Source organism: Neolamprologus brichardi, chromosome 17 (assembly GCF_056152115.1).
Source record: "Neolamprologus brichardi isolate AB-2024 chromosome 17, ASM5615211v1, whole genome shotgun sequence".
NCBI classification, from domain to species: Eukaryota; Metazoa; Chordata; class Actinopteri; order Cichliformes; family Cichlidae; genus Neolamprologus; species Neolamprologus brichardi.
In genome coordinates, this window is record NC_142120.1 from 14,299,729 (window position 1) to 14,312,982 (window position 13,254).

At 40.9% G+C, this 13,254-nt stretch overlaps 3 protein-coding genes across 5 annotated transcripts; 2 read left to right on the forward strand and 1 right to left on the reverse strand.

Annotated features, from left to right (window-relative positions):
* Positions 1–266: 266 nt before the first annotated feature.
* bik (BCL2 interacting killer) lies at positions 267–4,810 on the forward strand. Of its 2 annotated transcripts, XM_035908728.2 has the most exons (6): positions 267–735; positions 840–868; positions 1,868–1,955; positions 2,123–2,275; positions 2,372–2,486; positions 3,824–4,810. In XM_035908728.2, exons 3-6 carry the CDS (start codon positions 1,876–1,878, stop codon positions 3,938–3,940), a joined length of 465 nt encoding a protein of 154 aa, XP_035764621.2. In that variant the 5' UTR covers positions 267–735; positions 840–868; positions 1,868–1,875; the 3' UTR covers positions 3,941–4,810. The 2 variants fall into 2 exon arrangements, with proteins under 2 accessions (XP_035764621.2, XP_087686675.1); XM_087830549.1 differs by lacking the exons at positions 267–735; positions 840–868 and having other exon boundaries at positions 1,858–1,955.
* On the reverse strand, positions 4,155–7,008 carry mcat (malonyl CoA:ACP acyltransferase (mitochondrial)). The gene is made up of 5 exons (XM_006780788.3): positions 6,407–7,008; positions 5,799–5,886; positions 5,480–5,697; positions 5,208–5,345; positions 4,155–4,797 (listed from the first exon to the last, which is right to left on the reverse strand). Exons 1-5 carry the CDS (start codon positions 6,848–6,850, stop codon positions 4,525–4,527), a joined length of 1,161 nt encoding a protein of 386 aa, XP_006780851.1. The 5' UTR covers positions 6,851–7,008; the 3' UTR covers positions 4,155–4,524.
* Positions 7,009–9,152: 2,144 nt separating this feature from the next.
* LOC102780450 (serine/threonine-protein kinase pim-2-like) lies at positions 9,153–12,346 on the forward strand. 2 transcript variants are annotated; one of them, XM_035907857.2, is made up of 9 exons: positions 9,153–9,780; positions 10,170–10,406; positions 10,543–10,668; positions 10,791–10,885; positions 11,024–11,071; positions 11,156–11,374; positions 11,464–11,644; positions 11,731–11,901; positions 11,991–12,346. In XM_035907857.2, the coding sequence occupies exons 1-9, from the start codon at positions 9,720–9,722 to the stop codon at positions 12,080–12,082; spliced, it is 1,230 nt and encodes a 409-aa protein (XP_035763750.2). In that variant the 5' UTR covers positions 9,153–9,719; the 3' UTR covers positions 12,083–12,346. The 2 variants fall into 2 exon arrangements, with proteins under 2 accessions (XP_035763750.2, XP_087686527.1); XM_087830401.1 differs by lacking the exons at positions 10,170–10,406; positions 10,543–10,668.
* Positions 12,347–13,254: the final 908 nt, after the last annotated feature.

A 13,254-nucleotide genomic window follows, 5' to 3' on the forward strand; every position in this document is an offset into this window, starting at 1 on the left:
AATTCAGGACTTCAAAACTGCTGATATTCATTCAGCTATCAGCTGCTTACTTGTTTTCAGCAAAAAGTGGAATCAGCAGCTCCGTTCATAGATTATAAATCTTTTTCTACGAATCGTGATCACCACACCCATCACCACCCCATTTCAGACCTTTCAACCTGCTACACAAGACACGAAGGAAAAAAATAAGAAAATAAATTAAACTGTATGACTAATAACATCACACATGTAGATAGAATTAGTGTAACAATAGCATTAAATTAATTTAAAACTAATTAAAATAATTTAATTAGTTTTTAAAAGAAAAGAACAGGGATTATGGCTGGAATGTGGATTTCCAGGTAGATGCCTGTAGGACAGGCTCAGTGCAGTCATCCAGTGTAAGCTTCGTGTTTGTCTGCTTGAACTTCACCTGTCCTACCTCGCTAACGTCACCTTGTCCTCTTTCCTAGAAGTTGCTCCTCTGTGAGCTTGGTTTCCATTCCGGACTTCAGAAACCCTCTTGGACCTGTAAATAACCCAGCCTGGAGCCTTCCCCAGCCCAACCGCGCACCTCGCAGAGTAATTTTAAGCTGTGGTTATTAATAATAACCCTGCAAACATTACCAGAAAGCATCTTACAGGTGGCCCCCTGGTGTTCACTGTCGGCGGAAGCCCCAGCGGTGACAGATAAAGGTGTGTCCTGTCATTAGCGGCAGCAGTTACCTGAGAGCGTCGAGATTAAAGGGCGCTGCTGTAAGTAGAGGAAGAAAACACTTTGAAATGATGCTTTTATTCAGTATTTCCAGCTATTTTTAACATTACAATGTTTATTTTTAATTTGTTTGCTTTTATCACAGGGCGGCGTCCACTTAATCTACATAAAAAGGTAGTTTTTAATTTCCTTTTGTGTGTGTGTGTGAGAGAGAGCGAACGACAGTGTGCACCTGTTTACTTGTCAGGGTTGGGATATTCATACTCGACTAATATCTAATATTATACTGCTCAAACATGATACAATACACTAATTTAAGTCTTTAAATGGTTTAATACCTGTTTATTGTTTATCTACTTCAATATGTGTGATCTTCAAAACGACCTTTGTTTGCTGAGAGCAATGACTCCGCACTTTGTTGTGGCAATATGGCTTCTACCTGATGGCTGCCTGTCGTTTTAATGGTGGTGTTTATGTTTCCACGTTTAAGGCTTCAGTTTGCTGGTGTTTTGCCATAAGAAAAAGGGTTTGTAAAAATAAAGACGTTGCAATTAAATCCAAGGGAAACCAGTTCTTGATTTGTCAAGATTTATAGTATTTAAAGCTTGTGATCTGATTCTCCTGACCCGGTGGTGTTTTTCTATCCTTCTCTGTGAGAGTAAAATGGCAGTTTGGTTAATTTGAGTTATGGAAATTCAGCATTTGCATTAAATGGCAGGATTGCAGGTGCAACAGGAACTGATCTCAAGACAGGTGTACCTGAGAGATTATAAACTCGTTTTGAGCTGGACTTTAAGACAAAAACAAAAAATTCAGTGAAAAAGGCAAATTGAATGTAAGGTGTTACGTCTTGAGTTGTCGTAAGTTGGTCGTAAACATGAAAGCGTTGCAATGCATTTTTGCTGCAGTTTAAAAAGAAAGTACAGCACAAAGGTTGGACTTGAGCCAAGAGATGATGTTATCTCTGGAGCTGTTTTTTTCTTTCAGCCTAGTAACCCAGTCCACACCTATCCCGGTCACATGAGCCAGTATTTACACAGCCTGTTATTGACCGTTGGGAGCCTGAGCAAAGATAACACACAGACACTTTCAGGCTGTGGAGCCATTGTCTGTCCTGTTGATGTTCTTAGCAGTCTGCTGCACGATATGAACAATTTGCATATATGTTCTCAGAAAACAAAATGGTGGAACAAACAAGACGCCCAAGTCGTGTCATCGCCCTCCAGGCTGGACCTAGTGAGGTGGACCCTGGCACCCTGAGGTACTGTATAGTCCCGCCCCTGCCCCAGTTCGACTATTAATACCAAAAACAAACACACAGCTCGGGCAGCTTGTGCCTCGGGCAAAAACAGCTTTATAAAAAAGATTTTTATTGAGTTTCCCATATTTATGATGGATTCTAAACACACCTGCCTTTCCCTCCCTCAGGATCAGTGACAGGGTTGCACGGGCCTGTGGCCGGCAGTTGGCTTTAATCGGTGACCAGCTAGACCGAGAGTATGCCAGCAGAATGCCAAACCAGCTTCCGACTCCCTTAAACCTCCTGAGACCTGCCCAGGCACTGACTCGGACCATCTATAGGTAAAAAAAAATAATAAAAAATCCCCTTATTTTATTTCACTTATCAAACTATTACATTTGTGTGATTGGTTCTAACTTCTCACTGCTTCCTCATAGGGATATTCACAATCAGTTAGGAACTTTTCGGGGTTTGTCTGCTGCAATGAAGACCTGGTTAGTGAGCACTGCACCTGGGCAGGGGATCCTCAGAGTTGAGGCCTTGACAGCTTGGGTAACTCTTCTCTTTAACGCATCTCTGCATTATACGTATGCACAAAGGTCCATTGCTCTTAGTGTTTGCATTAAGGCTTTGTATTCCAAGGAAAAGGGATATCTTTCAGTTTACAGCAGCGGGTTTATCCAATGACTCCAAAGTGTAGAGGTTTACACATGTGCCAAACAAGCAAAGCTTCCTGGTTTAATTCCTTTGGAGGTTGTGTTAGCAAAGTCGTCCAGTGTTAAAAAAAAAAATCTGCCAAACCAAATATGTAAAGCAAGTAGCTTGCAGCAGATTCATCCCTAACATCATTATCCCACTTATACCTGATATTAACTGTTAATTTGCTCTGTTTTCCACACGTGGATTATCCAGATTAAAATACCGACAGTTATTTATTTAGTTAAAATTTGTCAACAGATGCATAACCTGCAAAAACTTCTAATTGGCAGACAGTTTAATAAAGAACCAAAGATTTTAAAGTGGATCCCATTTGGGAACTACTTTCCCAATTTGAACCCCAATATAAATATGATTTAAATAAATATATATACATAAAACAAGGAGAAACTCAATTTAAACAAATTTAAATAAAAATAATAGAGCCAAAATAGTCATTTGAACAGTTCAACTCATAAAACCTATTTTACTGAAAAGTGATTAATTAATTAGGAGCTACTTTTCAACTTATAATTTAAAATAATTCAGCTATTTTAACATCATATAATAAACACTAGTGCAAAAATCATAGGTAAAATGTAGGTACAGGCATAAAACGACACTTAAGCTATTGTGTGTGTGCACTTGCTGGTATGGTGGCACGTAAAATCACATGATCAGCACTCAGCCAATCAAATTAATCCAGACTATGGTTCTAACTACTGTCATTTTTTTGTTGTTTTCTCATACTACTTTCAAATAACCCGAGTTACATAAAATCTGATCAGATTACAGAACCATCAAAATAATCAATCCATCCATTTTCTTAAGTGGTTATCAAATTCAGGGTCTACAGGGTGCTGGAGCCCATCCCAGCTGCCCTAGAGTGAGAGGTGTGGTACAGCCTGGACAAGTCTCCAGTTTATCATAGGGCTAACAGAGAACTATTCACACACAGCCAGTTTACATTTACAATCATCAATTAACCCAACATGCATGTGTTTGGACTTGCACATGTTAGTTTGCACATGGTCATGCAAACTAACACTACAGAGAGAACATAGGGTCCCGGTGGATTTGAGCCGTCTTGCTTTGTTGCATTCTTGACTGTTGTGTGGTCGTGTTATATTAAATATAATTTGGTACATCTATCCAAAACAGCCCACTTTTTCTCATTATGTCTAATTTTACAGGCATCCAACTTTAACCCAGTAGCCTGCACTGGGTGGAACAGAGGAGCACTTGTTACTGTGGCACTGGTGGCCATGGTGACCATTTTCAGTGCACTATGGACGGAGCAGAAAGCTTAAGGGGGCCACGAGCAGGTCTTCTCAGCCATGTTTGTCAAAATATGTTTGCTATCGAGTGAGAATTACTGCTGTTTTCTCTTGCTGTTTACTTTGACTTTTCCTTTTTTTTGAAATAACTGTTTTTATTGAGCGGTATTGAAGTTGAAAGTGAGGACAACAACCTCTTTGACAACGCAGAAGAAAAGAGAAGAAAAAAAAAGTATAATGTAAAATTAGTTGGGAGTAAATTGTTTAAAGGAAATCTAGCCTTGCCTAAGGAGTTGGCCAGTTTATTGTAGCAGTGGCATGTTGATTCATGTCAGAAAACATGTTGACTGGACTGTTGCTGGCTTGCAGTCTTTTGTATCCAGATTTGTTTCTTACTGGTTTAAGAGGCCAAAATTTTTTCAAATGATATGTAGCATTGCTTAGTGTACAATGAAGGGAGCTGGACTTTCTGTTCAAGATTTGAAACTGCTTTTTCATGTGACGCCAAATAAACTTCTTAATGACAAAAATGTGACAACATTGTAAATTTTAAAAAAATTACAAAAATCTTTAATTACACACTTGTATAAAGACAAGAAGCAATCACGGGAGCTTTATCAGTCTTCATATGTGGTGACTTCCACGTGGGCGTACGTTTGGTATGCCTTCCTGTTGCACTTCTGAAGTGTGGCGCCCAGCTGCCTTCCGGGTCCGACCTCGTAGGTGTGTGGGAAATGCTGTCCTTGCGTCCTCTCGTAGATCTCGTGCAGGGTCTGCTCCCATTTCACGGGTGACACCAGCTGCTTAACCAGCTGCCTGCGCACGTGGCTCTCGTTCATGTAACGTTTTCCATCTACGTTGGAGTAGACGCTGATCTCAGGACGTCGCACCTGGACGGGAAGGGGACGAATAGAAAATCGCACATGGAACTTGTGGTTAGGAGGCTCAAAAATGATTTAAATACATGTCAGATGAACAACACATGGACCCTGACTTTATCAGTCCCTAACATGGCCAAATCTTCTTTACAGTGTTGCTTATTTAGGCTTATTTTTAATTAAATAAATGACATTGTGTTATATGTTGTTTTGCAGCTCATATGTGCTTGTATTTACTTAATTTTAAGACCTGCTAAGGACCAGATGTAAAGTCTTGGGTGTACTTTCCATTTAACTTTCTGAGTCAGACTGAATAGGATGGGTTATCTTAAAAAAATGAGGGCTGGTGTAGCTTTACAGAGTAATTGAATGCATGTTTCAGAAAATATGTTAATCCCTTTTGGATAAAGTGGCTGACTGACCTCCACCTGCCGGAGCACCTCTCTGAGGGGTTCAGTAGCCGATGCCATCAGCTCAGTATGGAACGCCCCACTGACTGGGAGAGTTTTGGTCCGCATGAACTTCAGGCGCCGAGAGTTTTCCTGGAGGAAATCCAGAGCCTGAGAAGTCAAAGAAGACAGCAGAAATGACAAGAGCAGCTCTAACAACTTTTTTGATGGTTGAGAGAAGACAGAAAAGAGAACACAATAGATTCACGGTATATTAAAGCAGCAAGAATATATGAATGCATTACCTGCTGGTGCCCTGCAATAACCCTGCCATCTGGAAACAGGTAGTTGGCCACAGAGCACACAGGATTCTCCATCCCCAGACTCTTGCAGTGCTCTTTTGCCTGCAGACAGGCATAATTATACTGAGCCTGAGGTCTACCAATGACTGACAGCATCCCACTGGGAACCAGTTCTGAGGCCTTCTGCATAGTCTCCGCACGCACCTTCACTGCATACAAAGCTAGAAGATGCATAAGGAGTAAATACAGAATATTAAGCAAAGTTGTGATTAAAACACCTTTTACAGATGCACAAAAAAACCCAAAAAAGAAATCTTTCTACCTTCTGCAAAGTTCATCGCCCCAGAAAAGACAAGAGCAGCAAATTCTCCGACACTGAAACCTGCAGCAGCGACACACATCTCAATGGCCTGTGTACAGAAGGAAACAAGTCAAAAAGAAAAAGAAAAATGTAACAGCCTCCCGATTATGACCGATATATCATTTACGTCACTGATACATCTGTACTGAACTGAAATTAACTCAGAACAATTTGTTTATTTTTTTAAATGATCATTCTGAATCAGAAGATTATTTACGGTGATGTTTTTGGTGGGAGTGAAACAACAATCTACTCATAAAAACAAGATGTGATAATAAGAAATAATCACTGTTGGAAGCCTTATTTACTCTATCGCCTTAATCAGGTGCAGTAATTAAAGTTAAAATGAGAAACTTTGCATTTGAAAGATGCTCTTCTACTGGGCACTCAAAATGCTTTCTTACAACAAGCATCATTCATCCACACCTTCATACATAATGTCCGCACATTTTAAATATAAATTAATATTACTGTAGCAGTATTTAAAAATAAATAAATAAAATGGCTACATTTAAGAAGGCAGGACCTGCAGTTATTGTCCTTTTTCCAGACATTTATCTGGCACTTACTTTGGGGTTTTCTTGGTTGAGTCTCTCCACAGCAGCCAGGGAGGTGACAAACACCGCCGGCTGACAGTGAACCGTTTTCTGCAGCTCGTCCTCGGGGCCCTCCAGACACAGAGACAGCAGGTCGTAACCCAGGATCTTCTGGGCTACGGTGAACATTTCTTTAACGTTGGGGTATTTCAAAAGTCCTCTGCCCATGCCCACAAACTGGCTGCCCTGACCGGGGAAGAGGAGCACGGAGCAGCCGCTGGGGTCTTTTTTGGGTCTCCACTGAGGCGCCGCGGCTGGCTCGCTGTTCGGGGAAGAAGCAGGGGCTTCAGCCGGATGAGGGTAACCTCCAGCCGTGGAACCGGGCTTGTTGGTGGACAGCGTCCTGCTCAGAGAGACCAGCGACCTGACCTTCCCTCTGGAAGATGCTGCCATCCTGACTGCCACTGATGCCAACATGAGCTGTTCCTCATCCAACGACGTGTCTGCGGTTAAAATAAGACGCACAGCCCGCCCGGACAAACTGTAATCACCGAAAGAGTCAACTTTGCTTGAACTCAACTCTGATATCTGCTCGGCATGACACCTTACAGGGAGGCGCCATGTTGTTTATACGGAGTTTATTCTCGTCTTCTTCCGGTTGACGTTCAGGCTCTTTCACGCTGCAGCGCCACCTCAGGTCAAAGTATGTCATGCTCTAATGTATCGTGTTTTTCTTTTCCGTGCTTTAATTTGTCATCAAAGTAAAAATAACTATAAGAGCTTTTAAGTATACACAGACATGCGCTTCTTAAATTTAGCTTAACTAGCTCCAGAGGTAGGAAGTAAAAAAGTTTAAAAAAAAACTTCCTTGCTGTACTTAATTTTTACTCCCTACATTTTAAAACAAATATCTGTAGTTTCCACTCCGTATATTTTCAAATCAAACTCGTTACTTTGGGTTTAACGCATTTGGGGGAAATTAATATTTCACGTCACTGCAGGCCTTCAAACAATGAGATTTGAGCCTAAACAGTGACGCATGAAAGGCAGTCGCGTTTTAATCAGTAGAGGATGTCGCATAAAAAGAGATGAAAGAGCAAACCATGTACCGTAGTTTTGATTTATTTATTTTTAGCACAACACCAGAACAACCCCACGTGCCCATAATTTGCGGTACTTCAGAGCTAGCCCTACAAAAAAAGGAGTGAACATAAAAGGGAGTAACATGTTGTTTCAGGTAATTTCAAATGCAGCATTTCTATCACCGAACAAAAATCAGCAAACACACTAACTGTGTCACAGTGTGTTGCTAGCTAAAGCTCCACTTGCTGTATTTCACAGGGAGAGAAAAGAATGAGCTAACTTCACTCAGAGATATAGAAAGAAAGAGAAAGAAGCCAGGCTGTGTTTAAAGGTAAGGACTGCTAATATTTGATAAAATGTAATTGTATTTTAACAGGGACATAAAGTGCTTGTCTTACTCCCTTCTTCTAGCTAGAAATTACTTGCCAAGTGGTAAGGACCGTTCATGGTCACATGGTGAGAACATTGGTGTTGACTATGAAGAGATATGGTCAGACAGGGGAGGGGCCAGTCAGATTTATCAACTCAACCTTAAAGCAAGCAACACCTTAAAGCAAGGAGAGAGGCTGAAACCAATCTCTGGTGAGCCCGGTTAAGGAAAGAGATGAGTTGGTGCCTGAGATGCCAAATTCCAACATCCTAATTCCCGCCATTGTGATAACACTCTCACACAGGCCCAGAGAGCAGATGTTGCTGCATTGCAGATGTGTTATACCCCCTGCCCAGCCGAATGACTCTCAAAAAGAAAATTTTGCAGTAAATCAATGTGATCGCTTGGATCACTGGAATTATCATCTCGATATCTCTTGTCCTTCTTTCATTTCAGACGTCTTGAAAACAAGTTTTAACAAAGTCCTGGAGAAGTGCCCAATGCTGAAGGACCTCCTGCTTTACCCCTGGCTCAGATAAACTCCTCTCTGACACAAACACACACGCGTGCTGAATTCACATCTTGCTATACAAATGTGATACAGTAACCAACTTTATTTCTTTCAGAAAAAAAGAAAATTGGGAGATTCAAAATTTTCCTCACAGTAATGTTTGCATCAGTCTATCAGATGAATCCCCTCCAAGTCTAATATTTACATCAGTTACAGTGATAATGCTTGGTGTCTACTTTCAGCCACTGCAGTAGAATGCCAGGAATGAATCTCATTGAAATTGTAGCTGCATTTGCTATTTAATTTAATTGTCATGGATGATGCACAGACAACCCAACAGCAAACAGAGGAAGACAATGGGCTTAAATACACAGAGGGATAAATGAGGGAATAAGACACAGGATGAGAGCACAGCTGAGAGAAATCACAAACAACAAGACCATGGGGAAGGAAAACTGAAAACCCTAACATAGTCTAAGGAGCTTAGAAAGAAAACATCTGGACTCCTTTAAGTTGCTTGAAGACGTTCAAGCAAAGTTTAAGTTCCTTTCATCTGAGAAGGTGAAACGTCTTCAAGCAACTTCAAGTCCAGACGCTTTCTTTCCAAACTCCTTAGACTACGATGACCTGGATGACTGAGAACCTTCACAGACATGAAAACACTAACATAGCACACAAGACTATCAAAGTAAAACAGCAAATAAGAGACTTTTACAAAGACACAGAGTGACACAGAGACATGACTGACTGGGGAGAAATTGGGGAACATGGAAACAAGAATGACTAGACATGACACGTGGGACACAGGGGCAAGGCAAAGTAACAGAAACCTAAAGCCTAAGAATATAACACAAGAAGAAAACAATAAAGAGAACCAAAATCATACATAAGAATAATCAATGAATATAAATTAACAAACACAAAACACTGGGTCACAGACTCAGTACCATGACAGTTAAATGTACAATAATAAATACTTTAAATCAGATGACAATGTAGCTGACACTGTGTTTATTAGTGTGTGGTCAACCACAAATCTTCATACTGTCATCCATACATGAGGTCTTTATACAAATGATGAAAGATAATGAAAGACACTGTTTAATTGATATGAAATGATTGAATTATATGAAATATTATGGCTTTGTCTGCCAGAGTGTTTTTCTGTAAACTACTTTGAACTACTGGCAGTCAGTGAAGTCACTCAAAGGCAAGAATCTATGTTGTGTTGCTGTAGTTTCCAGAGTTTACTTATAAAGCTCACTTACAGAATTCAGTTAGAAAAGTCAAGCATTTGAAGGACGCACATTTGAAGGAATATTAACTCAATATTAACTCATTACAGTTTACATTTTTGATTTGAAAAGTTCTCCGAAATTACAATGAAAAAGGAAACAAGAAAAATTACCACTCCAGCCGATAAGAAAGATTCAGGAGATCAAGGTAAGTAAAATAATAAAATAAAATCCTGGTAAAATCCAAATCCTAGAAATGTTGACACTGTGTGAATCATTTTTAGAGCAATTGAATCATATGTTTGATTGAAAATCGCTTTAATACAAGATGTCTAATCAAAGAAAGGTTACCGGTCTTTTGGTAAAATAATGTAATAAGTTTATTCTTAGACTCAACAGTAAAAACAGACCAACAAGTGTCATCAAGATCTAAGACTTAGTAAACCTAGTATCAATTCGCACTGGTTAGTTTTTTTTATCCCAAGAATAAACTTGTAATAATTTAAGCAAAAGCAATTTCAAATTCTTTGCCATCAAAATGCTTCCAGTCCTGATGTCGGGGACTCTTTTTCACCACTGTGTTGGTGTTGTTTATAGATTGTAAGAGCAGGACTGCTAAAGGAAAGGCCAGTCCTGAAAAGAAGACCCCAATAAAAAGGAGGAGGGTCGCTGAGCAGGCTGGTCCTTCCACCAGCTCAGATGTGGTCAAAGGAGGGAAGCGCAAGGTTGTGCGAGATGGAGAGGGCACAACAAAGAAAGCAAAGAAGGCTAAACTGCTTGACCATATGAGCGGTGACAAGGAGCAAGCATTTTCCTCGTTGGACTCTGGTAAAGGTAGGCTAATTAGTTGAATAAGTGGGTAGATTAAGTGTGGTTGGAAGGTTTAAGATATTGGTGTTTAGTGTTTGGGAGATATTTGTGTCTATCATCCAGTGAGCTGATGTGCTTTTGGTGTTTTCCACATCTCCAGACTTGAACAACAAACAGGTGTGTGCAAAAAATGGCAAAGGAAAGGCCGCGGGAGACAACAGAGAGTCACCCAAGAAAAAAAAAGGGAATGTGGACCAGGACAAAAAATCAGTGGCAGACCAAAAACGTAAGTAGCAAGAAGCCTGGTTTTATATTCAGGGGAAGAGCAAAAGGAACATTTAGGCTACAGAGGAGAGTAACTTGTGTCACAGCTGTAGTAAAACAAAATTTGCTGTTTTGTCTGTTCAGGTGAATTCCAAGCCAGATATGTGGAGGAGCACCGGCTCGGAGAAGGAGGCTGCGGAGCAGTGTTTTCTGGCTACCGGATAGAAGATCGTTTTCAGGTAAGTGTTCAGATGATGGTAGTAAGACAGGCAGTAACGCAGATAATGGATAATATCATAAACTGAGACGTGTGCTGTGTTTCCACCTTTCATTATGTCGTACTGAGGAAATGCTCACCAATGCTCTGTGTCTTTTAGATTGCCATCAAACACATTCCCAAAAATAAAGTCTACTGCAAAGTGGCGGTAAGCGTCCAACACTTGAATCAGTGTTACATTACTGGATTCAATGCAGCGTTCCTCATCATCCACTTTGTTGTAATATTTCAGGATGAAAGCGGGAAGAAGCTCTCGGTGGAAGTGGCCATTATGCTTAAACTTGCAGGTGAAGCAGAAGGGTCATTGGGAATATCAGCACCTGTGTCCTTGCTGGAGTGGTTCGACCTTGGCAGAGAGCTGATCCTGGTGCTGGAGAGACCTGTCCCCGCTGTGGACCTGCAAAAATACAAAGCAGAAAATGGAAGAACTTTACCAGAGGACAAGGCCAAGGTAGGTTGACTGGGAGAACCTTAGACTGTACAGCATTCAATCAAGGCAGAAAAGCATTAACTCATTATTGTGTTTTTCATCTTTTCCAGGTCATTCTGAAGCAACTAGTTGATGCTCTAAAGGAACTTGAGGATAAACACATCTTTCATCGGGACAGCAAGGGAGAAAACATTCTGATTGAGACCGGCTCAGATGTGCCTCGTGTTCGCATCATTGACTTTGGACTGAGCTGCTTTGTTAAGCAGCGATCTCTGTATCGCATCTTCTATGGTAACATATTCTGCTCCTGCTTTTCACAGATGTAACAATTTGTGTCTTTTGTTTTAGAAGAAATTGCAATTGTGTCTGTTTGTTAGGTACTCCTGTTCACAGCCCTCCCGAGTGGTACAGGAGGAGCTGCTACAGGTGTGGACCCACCACGGTGTGGCAAATGGGAGTGGTGTTGTATGAAGCGGTTCATGCACGGGACTTTAATGCCGAGAGGTTCCTCACAAAGAAACTGAGTATCAAAAAGCATCTGTCCACAGGTAAGAAAACTTCACACTTCCAGATTCACTGATGCCTTGGATCACTAGAACTATCATCTTCATCTTTTTGATCTTTTCTTTCTTTCAAGAATGCCGGAATTTCTTGGACGCCTGTTTAACTAAAGTCCCGGAGAAGCGCCCAACACTGGAGGAGCTCCAGCTTCACCCCTGGCTAAGATAACACACACAAACACACAATTCACACCTTATCATGCAAGTGTGATACATTGTAGTAACTTCCTTTCTTTTTTCTTTTGGACAGGAATAATAATAATAATAATAATAATGGATTGGATTTATATAGCGCTTTTCAAGGCACCCAAAGCGCTTTACAATTCCACTATTCATTCACTCTCGCATTCACTCACTGGTGGAGGCAAGCTACAGTTGTAGCCACAGCTGCCCTGGGGCAGACTGACAGAAGCGAGGCTGCCATATTGCGCCATCGGCCCCCATATTGCGCCATCGGCCCCTCTGGCCAACACCAGTAGGCGGTAGGGTAAAGTGTCTTGCCCAAGGACACAACGACCAGGACAGAGAGCCCGGGGATTGAACCGGCAACCTTCCGGTTACAGATACGCTTCCCAACCCCCGTGGTCGCCCCGTGGAATAGATAGAATGGGACAATCTTAAAAAAAAAAATTAAAAAAAGTTTGCTTTCTTGGAGTTCCTGTAACCCCCCCAGCCATCCCAGGAAAGGGGATCTCTCTTTGAATGGGCTTTCCCGAGGTTTCTTCCCATCGATCTGGCCCCCTGGGGAGTTTTTTCTCGTCTTCATAGAGAGCTTGGGCTGGGTCAGGAGCTCCATCAACACTGTCTTTATTTGATGACATTAACCCTGGAGAACCCATGGGGTCAAATTTGACCCCATGGTTTCCCTAGAAAACCAATGGGGTCGGCTCTGACCCCATGGGTTCTCCAGGGTTAAAGTCATCAAATAAAGATGTGTTTTACTTAAAGTAAAATTTGATCAAAATAAAACTTGTTTAATTCATCTTTGCTGAGGATTCTCCTTCATTACTATTTTGTTTTATGTTTTTTATTTTTATTTTGTTTTGTTGTTTTTTTTACCCATGGTGCATTTTGACAAATAAGAAAACGGAATCAGGTTAAAGTGTGCACAAAGACAGTCACACTGCAAATGATCTGAAGACTCATAGTGCTCATAGTGGGTTGTAAAAGCATAAAAGTTAATAAGAGGCATTCATAGCAGAGTTATCACAGAGGGAACTATATATCTTAAATATACAATTTCTACAGGATCTGGTATAACTTCATTATGTATAAAAGCTCCTGTGGATAATTACTCCTATTTGTAACTTTACACAAGAGAAAGTTTGCTGTCACACTATT

Coding starts and splice junctions, on each gene's coding strand:
- LOC102780450 (XM_035907857.2), top strand. CDS start 9,720: ATGAAAAAGGAAACAAGAAAAATTACCACTCCAGCCGATAAGAAAGAT. Junction 10,407..10,542: donor CTCGTTGGACTCTGGTAAAG/GTAGGCTAATTA, acceptor CCACATCTCCAG/ACTTGAACAACAAACAGGTG. Junction 11,072..11,155: donor AAGTCTACTGCAAAGTGGCG/GTAAGCGTCCAA, acceptor GTAATATTTCAG/GATGAAAGCGGGAAGAAGCT.
- bik (XM_087830549.1), top strand. CDS start 1,858: ATGTTCTCAGAAAACAAAATGGTGGAACAAACAAGACGCCCAAGTCGT. Junction 1,956..2,122: donor GTGGACCCTGGCACCCTGAG/GTACTGTATAGT, acceptor TCCCTCCCTCAG/GATCAGTGACAGGGTTGCAC. Junction 2,487..3,823: donor TTGAGGCCTTGACAGCTTGG/GTAACTCTTCTC, acceptor CTAATTTTACAG/GCATCCAACTTTAACCCAGT.
- mcat (XM_006780788.3), bottom strand. CDS start 6,850: ATGTTGGCATCAGTGGCAGTCAGGATGGCAGCATCTTCCAGAGGGAAG. Junction 5,887..6,406: donor TCAACCAAGAAAACCCCAAA/GTAAGTGCCAGA, acceptor TTCTGTACACAG/GCCATTGAGATGTGTGTCGC. Junction 5,698..5,798: donor GGCGATGAACTTTGCAGAAG/GTAGAAAGATTT, acceptor TGCATCTTCTAG/CTTTGTATGCAGTGAAGGTG.